At 38.4% G+C, this 21418-nt stretch overlaps 1 protein-coding gene across 2 annotated transcripts in view; it reads right to left on the bottom strand.

Moving 5' to 3' along the window:
• STX7 (syntaxin 7) overlaps positions 1-21418 on the bottom strand; it is a 31734-nt gene that overhangs the window by 2256 nt on the left and 8060 nt on the right. For both annotated transcript variants that reach the window (XM_068184497.1, XM_068184498.1), the window contains exons 3-9: positions 8280-8349; positions 6642-6732; positions 4893-5030; positions 4211-4263; positions 3458-3548; positions 2743-2815; positions 1689-1771 (exon numbers count right to left, since the gene is read on the bottom strand). In XM_068184497.1, the coding sequence (XP_068040598.1) occupies positions 1689-1771; positions 2743-2815; positions 3458-3548; positions 4211-4263; positions 4893-5030; positions 6642-6732; positions 8280-8349 (599 nt within the window). The remainder of the gene's footprint in view (positions 1-1688; positions 1772-2742; positions 2816-3457; positions 3549-4210; positions 4264-4892; positions 5031-6641; positions 6733-8279; positions 8350-21418) is intronic.

Raw genomic sequence — 21418 nt, forward strand, 5'->3', positions numbered from 1 at the left:
CAAAAGTTCTTCTGCCTGGGTGGTTTTGATGTTGTTTTTTTTTAATTTTCCTCTCTGAAGAATAACACCTGTGTCAGTTCTCTGACCAGTAATAGCCAGACCACCAAATTTCATAGCAATTCTCTTTTTCTAATTTGATTGTCTCATTGCCACTTCTCCCACCATCAAACTAAGATTTGTTCATGTCATTTTTTTATTTGCTAGAACTCAATCAGTTTGCTGGAGTACCTTCCTCCTGTGTCCATTATCTCCTTACACTCACAATCTCTCCCTTCTGCATCCTGCTGACCTCCCTCTTACCAGAAATGCATTGAAGTCAAACATTTCCCCTGTAATACTACTAAAGCAAGGCATGGTAAACTTATTTCAACATACAATTGACCATTTCTACAAGTGCTGAAGCAACCTGGCTTTGCCTATATTGCTCTGCTGTGCAATCCACAGGGGAGATGAATGATACAGAGCTCATCCAACCACAAACAGGAGCTATAGGGGTATCAACAGCCTTGTCCCTCCCAGCACACCTGGGCCTCTAACACTTCCTTGAGGGTGTCAGGCCAGATACAATAGTTGCTGAAATTTTTCAGCACCTTAGAACAAGGATAAGTTTTCAGGCAAAGGAAAGTTCAAATCCAAAGCAAACTACACACTCCTTTCATCCAAACACAGAGCAACTCTGCAGTGTTTGGTGCTACCTGCAAGACCCACTGAACAGAAGCTTGTCAAGTCTTGATAACCTTTCTTTGAGATTGGAAGATCCTTTGCTCCTCAAAATAAATCATGAAGCTTTTCATTTTAAATTTCAACCAGGAAACGTATACCTTACACTGAAATTTTTGGCTGCTATTACTTTTTTCAGAATTTTTTAAGTATCAAAATAGGAGTCATCAAATGTACTTAAGGTGACAATTAGTCCCACTGAGAATACAGCTCAAAGATGCACCCTCTCCTACTACTGAAATCAGCAGGCAGTCTTTCAGAAATTCTGTCACTCATTTACTGCCCTAGCTACTACTAACACACATAAGAGGATTTTTTAAAAAAAAAGTCTAAGGACTAACTCTAACTTAAAGGGAAGATTAATTACTAATACAATTATTTCTAATAAGTTACAAAAATGTTATAAAGAAGTGGCATTTAAAGGTATTAAAAGGCTTTTTTAAAAGTTTGACCGTTTGAAATATGTTTTTAGCATCAAAGTAGCAAGTAACAAAAGCTGGATATATACAGCTTCAGGAAGATTTTAGACAGCAAAAATTGGTTCTAACTGGCCACATCTTCAGAAGGTTTTCCTGCCCATCTTCCCTACTCCTCCAGAGATCTCCAAAGGCTTGCTCTCCCTTATACAGGAACCTTTAACTTCTTGAATTATAAAAGCAGGACTCTGTTTGTGTAAGGTTTTTTTGTTAGTTTTGGGATGTTTGTTTGTTTTAATTAAATGTGTAACTCCAGGTGCTCTCATAGAATCTCAAAAAGTTCTGAAACAGTCTGGCTGGAAACAGCCTCACAGGAAACCCAAAGCTTTCAGAAGTCACTGACTTATTTTATATTGACCTAGAAATACCATTGTAGTCTAACATAAACCTTTAAGTCTTCAAGCATTGAGGAACTTGCTAGGCAAAATCTGAAGTGCATAAGAAAGTGTAAGTCAGGACTACTGCAGGGCAGCTTCACACAACTGGCATTACCTGGTAGTTCGCTGCTCTTGACAGCTGCTGGTTTGCTTGCTGCACGTGTACATCTGCATTTTCCACATTGGCTTCTATGCTGTCTTTGTTTTGAAAAGAAAGATTTCAAATTTTGATAAGTCATAACCCAGACAAAGGTTTGGAATGCTGAAATATACTGGAGAGCATATAAATAGCTGCCCGAAAATGCTGGTGTCTACATCAGTATTCATCAGCGTACCTTGTATTATGAAAGCTTAACCCATCCTACACCTATGCCTGAGTTCATTCCAGAACTGTTCAGGCAATAATTGGCTGAATTCATGTCAAGTAACAGCTCTCCCATCCTGCATGCAGGGCTAAAACTCTGATACCAATCAGGGCAGAAATTTCCAGTACTTCTACCATTTTTTTTCCTTTTAAAATTTCCTTTTACTTGTCCTCCAACTTGCTACAGACTACTTTCTGCTTAGATTAAAAGAAGTCCTAAGGGTTATGAAACAGAGGCAATGGACCAAACAATATCCCAAGAGGCATGATTCTAGTTTGGTGTTCTATCATATTGACACAGATTGTATTTTTTCAGTAGAAAAACATGAACCGATTATGGGTTAAGGCGATAAAAAAAGCTCTGAAAATTATGTTCTGGACATAGACAAGAGCATGGCTTAGCAGTTGCTGCAGAAAATGGATTCTTCAATCACATTTTGTTAAAACAATAAACTTGTTTGCATGAAAGGCAAAGCATGAATCTTTGCTAAATCTGCACACTTAGATTCATTAACAAATACAATAAAATGTCCCACAAACTCCAATTTTATGTACAAACAGTTCAAAAAACTACTTCAAAGACATTTTGTACACATTAAAAACTGCATGTTTTAAACCAGATTTTAAGCGCTCTTTCTTACCGTAATCCTAGTCATCTCAGCCCAGTCTACCCATTATTAGGTTGTATCTGATTTGCTTTAGCATTGATAGTGTCATTAGAGGAATTTTTCCAGCAAAAAGGTCTACACTGCAGCTGTCCAGAGAAACTGAATAAAACAAATTAAGATAATTTAATTGGACTTACCTATCACATCACCCTGTTCATGAATCATCATTCCTAGATCTTTGAAAATTTCATTGATGTCCATAATATCAGCCTACAAAATGGAATCATTAATGTACATCACACATTTTAGTATCTATGTGCATTTAAATATGAATACTGTTACTTCTCCTCCAGGGTGTTCATCCATGACTCTTTATACTGCAGGATGAAAAAAAACCTTAATGTGCTTATTTTGAAGGTTTTTCTGGTACTTTTAGTAGGAGTTTATGAAACACTTACTTACTTCTGTTTCAATGAAACAGAAAATCTCTATTTCCAGAAATGTTAAAAAAAATCCACTTAGAAATGTACATGTTGAACAATACATTGGGAAGGCATGTGAGGAGAGGTATAATTTTGCTACATTTGTATTCACTGTTTAAAATGGTTCTATAATATGACCTTATTGGAAAAAAATTGCACTTTTTCTTGCAATCACATGAGCACTCTTATTCCACAGCAGAACTGCTGAAGTTAAACACAGTATATCAAAACATGGCTTTCATACAGTAGATTTCAAATGTATGTTTCATATCTAAAGGTAATATTTGCAGTTTTGAAGAGAAAACACATACCCACAGACAAATCCAAGCTGCTCAAGAGTCATGCCTCCAATTAATGCTCATGGTCCTTTAAAAATGCTATTTTTTGGAATGTCAAAAACATGTTCTGCTGTAAAACCACCTGTACTTACTTCAAGCTGCCTAATGGAAGATTCCCTCTCCTCGATAAGACGGAGGTCATCTTCTGTAATTTCTTCATCTTGCACTTGTGCTTGTGGTTGACTATCAGACAAAAAACACAAAACCAACACCCATGCAGAATTGAACAAACACAATGAGAAATTATTCATAAGGATAAAACTACAGTTAAATACATAGCACATTTTACATTATCAGTTAATAAAATGGTGTGGTTTTACCCTTGTCTGTCCCTGGCTAACAGAAATGGTATGACCATCACAGCTTTGGTGTAGCAGAGCTGCTGGTGCAGTGCTGCACAGAGCAGGTGACTTACTGGAAATTCTGGGAATGAATACAAGGTCAAAGTTCCTTCTGAATTATCAAATGCATCGTTTACATCTATCTGAGCAACAAAAAAGAATCTGAGACTAAGAAACAGTTCTTGAAGAATATGGAAATAATGGGAATTCCCAGTAAACACTAGGGCCTTACCACAACAGCTTTACTTTATTAAGTTGGACGCTTCTTCCCTAAGTTTGGGTCCTAGAAAACACAGATGCAGCTTAGGGGAGCTAAAGAACATGGCTGCAGCTGAAGCATCATGAAAAAAGGAGGGACATTATGTGAACTGCTTCTTTTTCTCCCAATGTATGTCATCAAAGTATCTTTATGCTAAACACAAAAAAAACCCATAGGCAGCTTGCTTCCCTGCAGGCCTTCACTATTCTGAGCTAGGATAAGGCATATTAAGTAATTCAACCTACCTGTCCCAAGAGACAAGTGTTCCTTCTTTGTAGTTATCTTCTGGAGCCCCACCCTACATGATCAATGTTTAAAAATATAAGTAAAACATTATAGCCCTGAAAAGAGCACTGGCAGAATTTCTATAATGAGTCAATACTGGAAGGTTTCTAGTAAGTCAAACTGAAACATGATTCAACACGTTCTCATCCTGATTTTGCTTTATGCATGCATAAGGCTGAAATACGAGTAAAAGCATTCAGCTCAGAACTGCCTGCTACAACTTACAAGTACAGAACGTGTACTTGGCACAGAGTGAAAAGGCAAAATTGATATACTGACAAGGAAAATCTGAAGCTACTCAGCACTCCTCCACCTTAATACTCCACTGAAATCTGGTAAGTCATTCTTCCCCAAAGGAAAAAATCTGTTGATATGTAAAGGCAGAGTAAAAGCATTTCAAAATTCACTAGGAGTTGCTTTTGCAAGATCACAGCATGAACAGGGGCAGTTTGTTCCTTTCTGTGATAAAGGCAAGGAAAAAGTAGTAGTTGTTGAGGGAGGTTATTACAACTTAATGCAGCCTTTACTATAAAATCATATAGCACATGTTCTGCCACATTTAGACTCAAGATAAGCTAAGTCGCACTGTGGAGGCACTAACACCAATGTAAAGAATATAGTGGCACATTTTCTGATACTTACGGACACCCTTGAGCTGGCTCTTACTCTGGCTACAAAGTCTTTTTCCTTCTCAGCAGCTTGCCTTTGGAGTCTTTGGAAATTTGTTAGTGCTGTGGTGAACTCTCCCACAAGACGGTCTTTCTGTATTTTTCTTTGACGCTGTAGGAGAAAAAGTTTTACCAAGTCAAATGAGCTCAGGCTTTTCAAGGCTTTACTATTTCCAGTCTGCTAAATACCAAGGCATATATACCCTTTCTTCTAAAATTGGTGTAAGGGAAGGCTGTCAACAAAACCATTTGCAATTCCATGGACAAACCTTCTTTCCTTCTGGGATCACATAACCACACAAATTAAGGCATTTAAAGAAGAAATCAGTATATTTATTTTCATTTAACAGCTGAAAGTGAGAAATGAGCAGTGATAAGAAAGCTTCTACCTTCCTTATTATCCACTGCTTGTAAAATCTTCTGCTTTCGTGTGAAATATTTTGACACCAGGAATGCTAATAAATGCAGAGGTGACTGAATATTGAGGGGAGGATGGGTGCAGAAAAGAAAGAACAGAGCACTTCATATATATTTTACATAAATGCCAGAAATACATATAGAACTGAATCCGTAAGTGGGTTCACATACCCCCTTAAATGCTTTAGAACAGATCCAGAAGTACCTGTTCTAACCTTTCAGGTTTGGGGTTTTTTTAAGATATAGTAAGGGGAAGGGAATATTGGGCACTTGGGAGAGCCTCCACAATATTTGCCTAAATATATTCATACATCAACCCTTACAAATGTCTGAAAGGTTGTCATTTGCCATTCATGAATCTGTTATTTATGCATTTCATTAAGAAATACCTTTGATAAAAGGGTAAAATTAAACAGTAAAACATTTCACTGTGAACTTTTCAACTCCAAGATAAGCAAACAGAAAAAAACCCAACAAACTAAAGATACTTTGGCTGAACTAGAGGTTATATACCAAGATCAAGTTCTAACACTGCTGTTAGAAGTTTACAGCTTGACAGGATGAGCACACATGGATCATGGCCTGCCATTTGAACTCTGTGTTCAAGACCATTCACTTTTCCAAAGGTTCCCCAGTAACTATCCACAGACCAGGCTAGTTGTTTAAGTGACAATAACCTGAATCCATGTTTTCTAGGATCCTGTTGTTCTTCCTTTATTTAAGTGACAGATTTTGCTAGGATAAGAAACCACAGGAGGGCAGACAGCAGTGTGCTAACCACAACAGCCACTTCACAAGTTTCTGACTGAAAGATTTTACACAGACCTCAGAAAGAAGGTTGATTTAGTAACAGCTTCTGTCTAGTCCTCTTGAGAAAGGAAAAGCCTGTGACAAGACATAGCATATGCTGATCTGAATGATGCAGAACAGACATACTGTGATAATCAAATTATTCAGTGAGTGAACGAGCAGTGTTTTGGCACACAATTTCTTGACCCTGGAAGCAGTCAGAGTCAGATACAGCATCACTGCAATGGCTTATAAAGTATCCAGTTACCTAAAAAAGCAGAAAGGCACAGCACACTGCCCTGATTCCCACTACTTCATTCCTGATACATAAAAACAAGTTTGGGACAAGTCTGGACAGCAACAAAACATTCTTACATTTTAGTGTATTCCCGCATTGTGCAAATGTGTTGACTAACTAAACAGTGCTTTGAAAATAGGAATAAAGAACTGAAGTGACTAAAATACTTTACATGAACCAACATATTAGTCAAACAAGCTATGCTTTTCAGTTTTATACCTGTTCACTTGTTGCAGGCAGAGATCCAAACTCTTTAATGTATTTGTCAGTTTCTTTGGCAAGTTGATTGGTGTATTGCTGCTTCTGTTGCCTAAAACCAAATGCAAATTTTCAGTAGAGACCATTGGGTTACTTTGCTGAATTTCACTGATTCTCAGAAAAACATCAGTACTAAAAGCTTCTCTGAAGCACACAAAGACATCTTTAGTCTATTTTTCACTTTAAAGGCATGAAATAATGGATTCCAGGCAGGATAGGTATTGAAGAATGTGTACTGTGCAGTGTGACAACATAATTAATAATTACTCACTTTTTTTTGCCCCTAGGTTTCATCTGTTTTATTCATGTGCAGCAATACATTTGGAGTCATTATGAATACATACTTTAATACTATTCATATGAATACTTCTGATATTATCACACAATCCTTTACCAATATTCACTTTTTTTTTTTCTGAAGCAACTCAAATTCTTTACCTGCTTTGGCATCTTCCTCGCCTAGTCTATATAAAAAGGTTTTACCTGGAAAGCTATTATTAAGCCATTAGCATCAATATTTAAAATAATCAAGTAACCCTTGGAAAGGCCAAATATTCAGACAAGTGAAAGACCAATAAAAACTCAAGCAAGTTTACCATATATACATCAATTATACCAATAAGGGTCTGAAGCATGTCCTTAACACCAGTTTCGGTGCTGTACAGATGTGAATTTATGCCTAGATCCTGTTGGGTTATTGCATCAACTATGTATGTATGTTGCTCTTCACCTATTCCCAGTCCCCAGTAGAATATCCCCTGGCTAATGTTATGGGCCCTGAACTCAAGCTATTATGAAGAAATTTGGCTGTTCACACAAAATGCATATCACAACTTTGGTCCAAGACACCTCCTCCTAATATTCAATGGCCACAGCACAGCATGAAACACACAAAAAATGCCAGGATAAGCACATGTTGCATACATGCATTTGTGATGCTGAGATTAATGTGGTAAAGGAGTTTAATTTAAAAAAATCATACTGGCTCATTAGACCATGCAGAGAAATAAAGAGCAGCTGCTGTCTCTCCTGGAGGCATATTACGGAAAGTCCACTTTTAGGTGACTGAACTCCAGCAAAGCATCTGCCTTGGAGTCTTGATTTCACTTCTGTTATGCTACTATTTCTGGTAGATATTTATTCAATAATGTCATTCCTTACTGTAGCTTTCATCACTAAAAACAACATTCCCCTTCCTCTCCCAGTACTCCACCTCACAAAAAACCCGCCCCAATATCTTCATTACCTTGTGACACTTCTACAGGCAGATTGGAAGTGTTGACTGGAGTGGAGGGGTATGGGGGTATGTTTTTGAGCAGTGCTATTGCTTTCTGGTTGTGCCACTTTGCTAACAAACAACACAGGTTTTATAGATGCACTGATACTGCAGGCAAAATGCACAGGCAAATCAGCTGATTCGAGTTTACAGACTATCCTACTTTTAGAAAGCACATCTCAACATCTAAGTTTCAAATATTTCTCTATGCTCACCTTTCTCAGGGAAATCAAGCACTCTGCCTAACAGAAACCCATCTCATCACCTAAGAGGAGATTGTTTAGGATGCAATGAAATTAAGTCTTATGATGTGAAGAACTCACAGCTGTTGCCTCAACTCAGTCGTGTCCTGTGGTGTTCCAAGCTGATGGAGTATTCTTTGTATTTCAGCAGCTGTTTGTGAAGAGGAAGAAAAATTTGAATGGGGCAGAGACAATTGCTATTCAGTTGAATGCATTTTTGCTTGACAATTCTAAAGCCATATAAATAAATTGACAGAAACGGATATAAAGGACTTTTTCAACCTACTATGAAGATCCCATTTGTAACTCCCAGAATAACTACTGAAGAATTTTTGCCATGTTAAAGACAAAACCTGAGGTTTCTTATGAAGGATGGGAATGTATTCAAATCTTTAGGTAGAAACAGGCAATTTAAAGATTAGTAAATTATTTCATTATAATAAGTCTTAATCCAGGGTTTTATTATATTTTTAAAAATAAACAGCACCATTCTTATTCTGGTTTCTTTTATGCATATCATTTTGGAAAACCATACAGAAGACTTCTAAAACATTATCTAACACAAATATTCCAGAATCCATGCATCAATAAAGAGACAGCAATAAAGCATTCATGGGTTTACAGTACATTAACAAGGAAATAAAACTCATGTGTCCAGGTTTAAATTGCAATTTTGAGAATCTTATGTTTTTAAGTCTGGGATACAAACTGACAGTGATTTTAAAGTGTATTTCATTAAACATAGTAGTTTTGAACTGCAAGCAGCATATTGTCTGAGCCTTATTTTTGACCTAATATATTTTACTGTCACATGAAAAAACAAGAAGAAACTTAAGACAGAGACAGAAACTTAAAGGATAGGGAGTTTTTCAAACTGCAAAACTTATAGTTTCCCTGTATTTCTGTGGCTCTCTCCAGGCAGACTGGTGTACCACACAGACAGATATGGTAACATATTATGTGGGATCCTCACTTCATTAGCTCACTATTTTTTTTCCCTAAATACAGTTAAAAATGCAGTAAAAGACAACTCTACATAAGAAAGAAAAACATACTAAAAAAAAGAGAGTAGTTTTCCACTCACTATAGAAGTGATCTGTAGGAGACAGAACTTCAGGTAAAATGAGAAAATAAGCTATGAGTTATGTTAACCAGTTAGATAAAACTGCAATTCCTTAAAGCATTTTTATTAATGATATTAATTCTGATCTTTGCTTCATAACAAATCTCCAGTGAATGTTGTGATACTAGATGATACTAGATTATCTACACTACTTTACAAAACATCCCAGTGCTGACAAGTGCTATAGCCAATACTTTGTGCGCACACCCAGGTAAAGAATACATCAAAATGGGTAAGTTAGATTTACATGAGGTGAAAAATCAAGTACTTAAACCAAGTGTTCTTGAGATAACTAAACGGCATAAACTACTAACAGAATTTCTGTGGGGAATAGCACTGTAAGATGGGTTTCAGGCAGCTTGTATTTTAACTGAGCTGAAAACCAGTAAAACATGAATGAAGATTTTTGATTTTGGCTACTAAGGACCAGCCCTTCTCTGCCTCCTGCCTACTGGGCAAGGCAGTGCCTGCCTGCCCGCACCTCTGGGCAGATGCAGCTGCTCACACACACTGATTAACACGAGCTCGGGGTAATTAAGCTTCTTTTCATGGTCATTGTAATGCATTGTTTTAGAACAAACAAAAACATAACGGGCTGGTGTTACCTTCAAGAGTATATAGTTTCAATATCTATAAAACTGAACACTAATTATCCTGTATTTGTTTCAAGGCGTTCTGCCTTCTGACTCCAGAGCCGAGGAGCTCGTTTATTCCGTATGTGCTTTTAAACTGAATGTAAGAAGGAAACCAAAGGACAGGAAAGTCCTGGTGTGTCCTAGCGCCACCTAGAGGTACATTATTTAACTGCAAGTGAAGAAAATGCAGGTTGGTGTTTGAAATAAAAGTTCCCCGAAACATGGCCTGTACTTAAAATATTTGCATTCCAAGCTAACTGCATATTTATCCTACTTCTAAAGCTGAACATAAGTAGATAACTGAGAGAAAATTAAAAGCCAGCACTTCAAAACTGGTAAGATATACAATTCCAAAGGCAGAGTTTGTGGCAGTTCAGGTCTTGTAATTTAAAAATTTAGCATAAAATTAAAACACATTTTACCATGAAGTCTGTAAGTATACGTAAAAATAGCAAATTTCTAATAGGACTTCAAATCACAAAGGGAAAAATTAGAGAAAAAAATTCCTAAGGACTGAAATAATAGCATCTTCTGTGCTTCCTGTAATTCAGTATTTTCCACCTTAACCTTTCACAATAATAGGTATTATTGAAAAAATAAATTATTTGTTTATATGAAGTATACCACATAGGAAAATGAAAATGCTTATTCAAGTAAAAAAATTGAAAAAAAGGCAGAGCAGAAAAAGTAAATTTTGGCCCATCGCCTTCAGCAGCACTCCAGAAGATGCTTCATAAAAAAGGCAAAAAACAAGTTGGTAGGACCAGTATAACAAACGAAGGGGAGAAGCTGACTTTCCTGAAATCTTGATTTACAGTATATACCTACAGATTGATGAGTTAAAGAAATCAAGTCTTTGTACTCCTTTGTATTAATATAAATATGCTGGCATGTACACAGCCTAAAAAATACATTCTTTATAGTCTTATAACTCTTTTGGTTTGGCTTGTTTTTACTAATTTCTCACTGTAGCTACTTCTCATTCTAATATTTGATATAATATTACACATATAATCACAAAGGCACCTAAACTATAGACATTCTGTTTAAAGTGATAGTTTCATGAACAAAATTTTTTAACAGGATTAAAGATATTACCACGAGGATCACAGAGGGAAAGTGTCTTCTTCCCTCACATGCACACACAGGTCTCACAGAATCTGATTAAAAGCAAGAACTATCTTTGCAACTTCTTAGATCACAGGACAATATTCCTTCCTTTCCTCAAGGGAAAAGCAGGGTAGACTCAGCATCTTTCACTAAAGGTTAGACTGCAGAAATACCTCTGCTTGCTCCTTCCACTGCTGCATTTGTGAAACAAGCAGGGAGAAGAACCAAGCAGGTAATGAAGAGCAAAACTGCTGAAAACCTGGGATTACTTTTTGGAAAGCAGAAGTTCCTCAACTCCTGATTTTACTGTTGTTGGTTCTATTTATAAGGGTACTGCCTCCATCATTTAACCAGCTTTTTAGTCTTGTATAGGGAGTTCAGACTGGCAGATCACAGCATCTGCTCTGGTCCCCTCAATCCATCAGTAACACTCAATTGTCCCAGAGAGCCAAAGGCTTAGGCCTAGCTCACAAAGCCCTAGCACTGCACTGCAAACATACTGGTAACAGTCAGGGACCTAAGATCACAGCACAGCTTTGACAGGTTCCTAGGTTACTTCACTTTTTATGGTTTCCCTTTCCCCAGTTTCCCAATTCTTCAAACATCCCAAGGAGTTGCAAAAGACAGGAGTAATCTAAGGTCCCTTATGTCCTGGACATTACCAATCCTGCCACAGAGACTGACTGGATCTTGTGCATTATTTTAATTCCTTTCAGTGCAAAGTCAGACACTGGCTCACATGAGCACTTAGGCTCGTTGGGCATACATAGGTGGCTGCTGGACTTTGCTCAGGAGCTGTACAAGGACACACACCACGTGTGCATGCAGGTGTTCTTTACCAAAGTCACCGGGGTATGGCAAACTCCTGCAGCCACTTCACACTGCCCGTCAGGGTAGATGTTTGCGCAGAATGAAAATCAACAGCTCTGTCAGGGGTCACACTACACCAGCAGGAACAGCATATTGCTAGCGCTGGCAATATAAGAAAGCAAGTCCACTTTAGAAACTGAGCAGAGCAGGAAGCAGAGTATTTTTCAGAATGCATTTTTTCCCAAGCAACTGCTGTCTTGCATGCAAAGGAATCTCATTTTTTTTCACCTGAAAATTAGTCTTGTCTTAGAAAGAAGCAATACCGTAACATTAAGAAGACTTTTCATTTGTCTTTGCAGCATTCCTGATCTAGATCTCACAATACACAACTATTAGCTGATAAAAGCTACTTAGCTTCTCAAAGGCTGGTCACATGCTCAGAAACAGGTCAGACATGGTTAATGATGAGCCAGAGAAACAATTAAGACCTAACCTGAATTCCTACAGAGAAAATTATTCAAGAGTCAGCTCATGTTTATTTTTACTAAGCCAAACAGTGGTTCCATTTCTAATCAGTGGAAGGCTCTCCTCTAGTTAAGGAGAACATAAAAAGGAAATAGTAGACTCTGATATAAAAAAACTCCTTTTCTCTACAAGAGTCACGGAAGTAGAGGTAGTTGCAGTGGAAATATTTACAGTGTTTAACAGGTAGGAGTACTTGAGAAACATATTCCTGACTGATCTGTAATACATAAATTTTTTTTCATAAATAAAACCATGTTTCACATATTGGATCACACATCTAACCTTGCTTTAGGCTGGCAAGCAAAGAAGAAAGTTTCCTCTCCTTCCTCCTTATCTTGTCTTGTTTTTCAGCCAGATTTGCAAAGCTGTTTCATTACTACAAGTAAATCCATGTTGACATAACTGATGGTTCTGGTCCTTGAAATCAGAACATTTAAAAGGTGGCATAGGAAGTTTTAAACTTAAAATAAAGGCACAAATAAATTAGTGCAATGAAGATCAAAATGCAAGCAATTTCTTTCCTCTAATATCATGGGTACAAATAATCTTAATCCCAAACTGTGAATTAGCAATCACTGTACAAGGTGTAACACCACAGCATTGCTGCAGTAGAAAAGGAAAAAAAAAAAAACCCACCCAAATCCTTCAGTAAAATTCTAATGTTTGAAAGGCGATGCATCAACTAAGAGAACAGAAATGAAGAACAGAACGGAGGTCATCTACCTTCTCTGGCAGGGCTGAGAAGTGTCCAAATACTGTTACTGATGTTCATCTACAGCATTAGCCAAAGGAAACGGAGGATGGTCTTACTTTGCAATGTTTACCAGCAACTCCAGCTACAGGAGAGAAGCTTTCTCTAGCTATCCACAATCAGCTGTCTTCCTACCTTAAACTCTGTTCTATTTCACATTTGGAAAACCACATTTTAAAGCCCCAAGTGGCCATGACCAAGCTTGTTGCAGCTTTACAGATGGAGAATGACATGTATCAATAACATAATCCTGAGAGTTCTAAAAAATAGACCTCCATACAGAAGCATGAAACTGAGGGCCAATATGTTTAATGAGTGCTGCTTATTACCCCACTGCAGTAACCTCACTTCTTACTTTGATCACACAAGACTGCTTTATAGCCATCCAGCAGCTGTTTCCTTCAGCTTCCTTCAGCCAGACCCACCACACTGCCCAGTTTCATAAAGCTATGGTCTAATGCTTCCACAGAAAATGTGGCACCTGCTGGGTGTGCATGGAAGAAACACCAACAGCAACATGAGCAACAACACCGAGGCACTGCACTGCAGAGGACAAGAACCAGACAAGCAGGAAGAGCAAGCACAATGAAACCTGCCCTACAAAACATCAAGGATTGGGACCTCACAGGAAGAAGAAGCAGAACAGCTCGTCCTGAATGTTAATTGTAATGGTCCAACCTATGTCACCATCCTATACTTAAAAAGTGACAGACAGGGTTTTAGTAACTGTCTGAGGTTCACAGGGCTAAAACAACAACAGGTATTTAAAGACATTGCTTTTCAGTCATTTTCCGTATACCTGAGCCAAAAGAAAATAAACAGAATCAGCAAAGTGTTCCTTTGTGTACACCTAACACAACATTTGATATGCTCTATGTGAGTCTTATGCTCCAACTATGGCTTCATAAGGCAAATAAGCAGTGAATACAGCACCAGCACAGTCAGCTTGCAGAAATGCTTTGTCAAATACCTCACAGGCGCTGTGACCGGCTGGGCAACTATGAAGAAATCCCCTACTTCTTTCCAGCTGAACAAGCGAGTCACAGATTAATTTGTGTAGAATCCAATAAACTTCAGAGTCCCTTCAGAGCAGGTTATTGGAACAAAAGAATTATTTGTTAAAATTACACCAGTTTAAAACTGCTTTTGCCTGGGGACAACAGACTTCCTCAATTTATTCAAATCCAATTCAGTGTGTTTTCCTTCTGCACTGCAGCTGAGGGTACTTGACTAAAAGCGAAGAGATGATGCAGAAAACATTCCTAGATCAAGGAAAATGAAGATAAACACCTTTTACAAGGGCACCTAGTGGCTGGACAAGCAGGAATGGCTTCAATCTGAAAGAGAATAGGTTTAGGAAAAAAATTCTCTACTTGTGAGGGTGATGAGGCACTGGAACAAGTTGCCCAGAGCAGCTGTGGATGTACCATCTCTGGAAATCTTCACAACCAGGTTAGATGGGGCTTTAAACAACATGATAGTCATGTTGATGGCATCCTTGCACATGGCCGGGGGTTGAAACGAGATGATCTCTAAGGTCCCTTCCAACACAAGCCTTTCTATGACTCAGTGATTCTGATTTAGTTGCAATATCTTCATCAGATGTAAGTCTTCTGTGTAAGACCCTCTTTAAAGCTATTAATCTAGTTCACTCCCTCCAATTTACATAAATCACAATGCCACAGTGCTGTCTTGCTAGCCCTACTTTAACCAAGAATGACAGTCTATCAGAAGAATCAAATCGAGGACATCAGTCAAAAGATACCAGCTTGCACTAAAAAGCACCCCCAGCAAGTCACCTAATTGGAATCAAATCCAAAAACTTCAATAATTTGGTTTTAAGTAATTTGCTTTATTCTGTCTTAACTCAGTGTGTAATACTGATTATTCTAAAACAGGAGAATGCATCAGCACAGAAAAACACTAACTGATGTATATGTGGGAAGGAGAAAATAAAATGAGGATGGGCCTGAAGATTGTCCTCTGAGCTCTAAGGTCTAAAGATTCAATATGCTTGGAAGAGTGGGAAAACACCTTTTTATCTTGTTACAGCTTCTGGCATTTCTAAATAGAATGATGCCCCAGAGTGACCAGGAACACTAGCAACAATGTCTCAAGTTCAGGATCTGCCCTCATTTTTTTCAGTGCTGTTGTAATTACTGCATTCTAGTGTACTCCCATCTATAATGGTCTTTCAAGAACAGAATGAAGCGAGATTGAAGTATTGGTTGTTCTTCTAATGTGGGTGTAGAACACACTAAACACACATTGTTAAAGCGCACAATAAGCGATCATGCAATCAATTATTACAGCTCAGCTAAGGGGAAGTCATTAAATCAATCACTTTATGTTCTTATCCTAAAGTGTCCCTCGTAACTTCCTGAAACCCAGAAGTTTGAGCATTTCTCTAAAGAATACCAGTAGCTTATTAAATTATGAAAACAAAGCATAGTTCTGCAGTAAACAGTAACTGCATAAACACCATAACCCAACCCACTTACATGAAGGAAGTCTGTTTTTTAGAAGGCCAGGTCATTACTGCAGCCACCACAGGAGCTGACATGGAAGGAGACACAACGCACCACAGACCGGTCAACACAAGCAAGTAGCTCTACTGCAGGGTCACTCACAGTTGATCACTGACCTAGGTTTATTCTAAGCCCTGACACGTGTCCAGCCCCCAGCACAGCAGTTTTATAGGAGACTTGATAGAGGGTTCTCTGTATAATCAAGCTGCTATGCGATCTCTTGTCTACAAGGAGGAAAATCCAACAAAACTGAGCTGCAACAGGCACTTTAAGTACCTTAAAGAGGATCTGAAATTCAACTGTCTAGAGACAGGAAGAAGTATGAGGACTCTGGCCACATCCCTTCTCCTCTGCTGTAAATGCAGGCTGTTTTGCAAAAGTTATCTTGTCAAGGTGAGTCCATTTATACTTGCTCCATCAACAAAAGCAACAGTTGCAGTAAAATTGTGGATGTCTTCACTGGACATCTTGCTATTTATAATAATTGTAATGCAATGCAGTGTCAGTCAAGGATAAGCTCTCCCTTTTCTGCACATATTGACACAAACTGTGCTGGGGCATACATAGAAGACCCATTTTTTCAGTCTGTTCTGCTGCTAGCATAAATAAATCCCCGTTCCTCTTGCACAATGCCATCCAAATAAGACAAACAAGACAAAACACAAAAATATTAAAAAACTTTCCAGATTCACAGACAAATCTGTGAGGCATGTTTCCTTAAATGTATATGCTATTTTACATAGAAAAAAGCCTTTAAGAACTGCATGGAAATTATTCAGGTTTTCTATTGAGGTTTTCTATTTCTATTTTGAGAAATAGTTTATTTCTACAAGAACTGTGAGATTCATAACTTCACCTCATTGCAAATACAAGCATTAAGAAAGATCCAAATTAACTAACTTTCTCCTCAATTTCTCAGTCTTGGAAGAAGGCTGAGAATGAAATGTGGAAGAATATAATGGTAATTAAAATCCCTAAATAACCAGCCTTTTCCAAGTTTTACAGAAACTTCATTCTATATCCAAGAAACCTTCTGGACAACAGCAATAATAATAATATAAAAATTGTTTCAGCTGGTATGTTCCCACAAAGTTTAATCTGGTTAACTGCAGCTAATTGGAAATTTCTGACAATACCACTGTTAGAAGCCTCAACAAGCTCTACTGGGAGGCTGTTTTCCTTAGAACCGCACCTGTACAAAACCACACTTTATATATAGACAAATCAGAATTTTCTTTTCATACAGGCTGTGATTTCAACATCTCAGTGATCTCATTTACTTTTCATGTGCCCATCTGTGTTACTTAGCCAAGAGTAATCATGCGAACCTGCTGGTGTTTCAAATACAGTGACAGATACAGATTTTTGAGAATGTTTCAACCTTTTTTGTAGAATATTTTAACTACCTACTGGGCTTAAACCACAACATAAAGGCATCCATTGAAAGTGTTAATATTTTTCAGGGTTTAATCTACATTTATGATTTTCTACAGTTAGATAAAGTTACAGGCAAAGTCATATGATTGATCTAATTTGACTCCCATCTTAACAACTCAGTGAGAATAGTAGCTTATACAAAACTTGAGATGCAAAAGAAATGGAACAAAATTGTTGTCACAGGACAGGTATCACATGACAGAGGGATCTCTCCTGGCTTAAGCTGACCTTCCAGGAATGTGCTCTGTATGAATTGATGCTTGTGCTGCCTTAACAAACAGCAAAAGACATCAGCAGAAAGCAGAAGTCTCTATGAGAAAGTATCTCTCTAAGTCAGCCAGACTCCTCCCTCCAACCTATATGTGGATTGTGGCTACTGAATTTTTTTTTTATTTTTATTACCTTGCAGCATGCAGAGAATGTGTTTGTTGAGCTGAGCTGGTCTTCAGTGTGAATGAACAAGTCAAATACTCTATCAGTGACCCAACCATGCCAATACTGAGCAAGGGTAGATTATGCCATTCTTACTGGCTTCACAACCAACTCTACACAAAATGCTGACACAACCTGGAGGAGGTGGAAGTGAAGAAATGGCTTGGTATGGAAGGAATGTGAATCCATTGCTACAGTTATTGTAGGTTCTCTAGCTTGATTACTGTTTGCAAACAAAAAAAAAGTGCTTTAGAAGAAGTGTTTTAAAACCCAAAGATTGGGTATAATTTACCAATATCAGGCGTTGTTCTGTGTTCCCAAGCAAAAGGCAGCATTCTAAACTGCTTCTAAATGGACAGCTCCCAAAGCCCAGCACAAGATGCCAGTGGAGACTTGATAGTTACATATCTAGCCTGCTCTGTTCTTGCTTTTCTTCAGGGACTGCTCCAAGTAACATATTTGGTAGCTACAAATAAAATATTAACTATAAAGCAAAACAAAGGCATACTAGCCTGCTTCCTCAGTGACCCACACACAGCAGAGTTCTTGTATGTGGGGGGAGGAAAAAGCATGGCTACCTACTTCCTGCACAGTTACTGTCAGAGACACAAGTCAAATCTTTCCAGTTGAGCAGAAGAGGCAACTACTCCTCTAACTGTATCCTTCCTACATTTATAATTGTGAAGTTGTTCCTGTATAGGAATGCAACTCCCATTTTTCTCCCTCTTGGGAGCATCTTTTTAAATAGAATGCCTTTCCTCTTTTAGCCACACTAAGAGAATCAGAATCACAGAAAAAGGTCAGATTTCAAAGAACTGCTCTCCCTCATCTTCAGTTGTGAGAAATCTGAAAGTTACATATTTTAAAGTCTTTAAATTAGGCTTTTTGTTTGTTTCACTTTCATCTTTCCACTTGTTGGAAGATCCGATTTATACAATTGTATGCCCTTCCAAAAGAGAGGGAGGGAAAAAAAAGAAAAAAAAAGGAAAAAAAAAACCAGTCCCATGTGCTCATCCTCCCAGGCATATCCCAGTAGGGTAAATGAACATGCCTGGTAGAAATACAGTTTTGTAAGCAGGCAGAATTTGTTTTGTCACAGAGAAATATATTTTGATAATTCATCTTCTATCTGTGCATCACACTCATTCCTCGTCTATCCAGTTGCTGTAGACAAGAGGAAATATTTCAAGGAAATGTTGAAGGGACGCATTTAGATTTGTCTCAAGTTAATAGCACTGCCATTAAGCTGACAAATAGGTGAGAGTGCTACCTGTGAAACCCAGTTCTAGAACAACTGCTCCTTCAGTAATATCACTCCTCCACCGTGATAATAGGTTCTCTGTCTGCAAAGGCCAGACAGGTTGGAGATTTACATCCTACATATATTCCACGTATTCTCTCCTCCATATTCTTGTTCTTTGTATTCACAAAGCTAGGGACAAACCTCAACCACCTTTAAATGCACTGGACTTTTAAAATATGAAATGTAGGTCACCTAGATTTTATAAACAGATATAATATAGGCCTGGAATGAGAATTATAGTTACTTTGGACTAGAATCCAGACAGACCATCAAACCTTAACCATCAATTGTGCTCTAGTGAGACAGAAATTTAGCAGCTACCCAAGTCTAGCTCATTATACACTTCTTTGGCTTTATTATTTGAATCTGAAGTTCCCTTAGCTGTTTGCAGATCTGCTTCTCATCACTGTTAATACAGACCTGAAACCAAACCAGTGAGACATGGCTTGCAGGCATTGCTGACCTCACTGAGGTTCAGCATACAACACTGCAGCTCATTTGAGGACATGTGATTCAGACTCCCCAGACTTCAGAGCACTGCTCAGAGTCACATGGATACTCTAAAAACTCCAAGAGTGGGTCTGAGCGCCTAACTCTCCCTCTCCTGCCTGAGGCCCACCACTCTCTTTGGATGTCAAAAGCAGCCTTAAGTTTTGCAACTCCAGCTTCTCAGTGAAACAGTTGTAATAAAAGTAATAGAGAAACACCCCACGGACTAGTTCCCTAAATCTCAGCTCAGAGATGTCGCTGACAAAATGTGAGTTTCAAGCTGAGGAAAGCAGACTGTTCTCTAGATATTGTTAAGTGATGTTATAATCACTTATTTCTGCAGAAATGCTGGAAATGTGAAACAAAGCACATCCTTCTCTAAAGAACAGCTGAGACAAGCTTCTATAGACAGAATGCTCTAGGGTTGGGGATCTCAAACACAGGCAGGTGTAAGAAAACTCACAGTACAGACAGCAGCATATGCTGCTTTCCATTAGCTAGCTCAATTTCAATCTTCAAGGTCCTAAAAAGGGCTCACCAACACCCTCTCCTCCAAAGAAACTCAAACAGTCCAGTACAGATTGCATTTATTGCAGTAGTTGAACAAAGGTTTATAGCTCTCAACGCACCTTCAAAAAAACAATCAATGGCGTGATTGGATCAACAGATAAAAAAAATCTGTTCTTTAAAGTTAAAAGGCTGACCAAGCTGTTACCAAACACAAATATAGGTCCTTCCATTTACCCAAACCAAAAAAAGGATACTATCTTGCAACTGATACAATTATTGAAGTAGTGTGCTAAACCAGCACAGAGAGAAGCTTTCCTAGCCAATCAGTAACAGTAGGCTAGATTAACTAGGAAAGAAATGAGAGTATTAATACAACAGCAGCATCCTGCCCATGCATTATGAAGCGTGAGATACTTAATTTACGTACTTTATCTTGAAACAGATCGGATTTCTACTTGGAAGGTAATACGTATGTAATAATTCAACCTTGAAGAAATGTTAAACATTGCAGCTCTCACCCAAGCTCCTTCCTATAAACTCTGGTGTATTATGAAATCTTGGCAGCACAGTGTTATCTAATATAGGAAGTTCTGTATTTCTCCAACAAATTAAAGGGCCAGCTTCTAGCTGGAAGGGCCAGTTTCCTTTCAACTAATCTGTATCTCATCTCCCTCTCTGTAGTAGTACTCCCACTATGCTTGCATGTTAGCAGAAGTGTGAACTAGTTTTGAGGTACCTCCTGAAGTAGCCTGGTGATCTGAAATGAAATTCACTTCCTCTATTAATCTCACTCTGAAAACCAGAGTATCTACACACCTCCAGGTTAACCAAGAAAAATTCAAATGTGTTGATGCCTCTCACAAATGCTTATCATTTCTGGGCAGAAGTGCAAAACCAAGTCAACTGCTTAGACGGAAACCCATGCGTTTAAGGTCAGGATTCTTGTCTCTCCCCCTTCCTTCCTAACCAAGATAATAAACTGCAGTCTAAGAGACTTGTTCAGCATCTCACTAGCACAACACGTGCCTAAGCTTGCAGGTTTCTTCCCATCTTCCCTGGAAGGTCCTGCAACTCACACATTCCAATAGAAAGCTGGACAGGTATTACATACAGAGGGAAAAAAAAAAGCTAGAAAAGGGTCCATAAATCCCTGGAGACCTCAGTTCAGGAAACACATTCAAGATGTCCATAGGATCCAGACCCTCATAAAAATCTATGGACTGCAAGAGTAACTGAGTGGTTACAGTTCAGTCAGATCTCCAGAAGAGCAAGGGATGGAATCCAGCTGTGTCCCTACCAGAACTAGAAAAGTGCTTGGCTGGAGCTTTTCAGAGCAAAGCTCCGTTTCTGAAGCCATGCAGCAGTGGGGCTAGGAGACATATGGACTTGGGTCTTGGCATGGCAGTAGCACATATCTATTACTCAGACTTTAGCCATCTAAATATCAAAACACAAAAGACAGCAGGACTGCAGATAACTCTTATGGCATATCTCCTATCTATGTACAGGCAGTTTGCTGTTAACATGCCTTGGGGAGGAGACACACAAGAAGGAAGAGAAGGGATGG

This window comes from Anomalospiza imberbis, chromosome 3 (assembly GCF_031753505.1).
Source record: "Anomalospiza imberbis isolate Cuckoo-Finch-1a 21T00152 chromosome 3, ASM3175350v1, whole genome shotgun sequence".
Classification (NCBI taxonomy): domain Eukaryota; kingdom Metazoa; phylum Chordata; class Aves; order Passeriformes; family Viduidae; genus Anomalospiza; species Anomalospiza imberbis.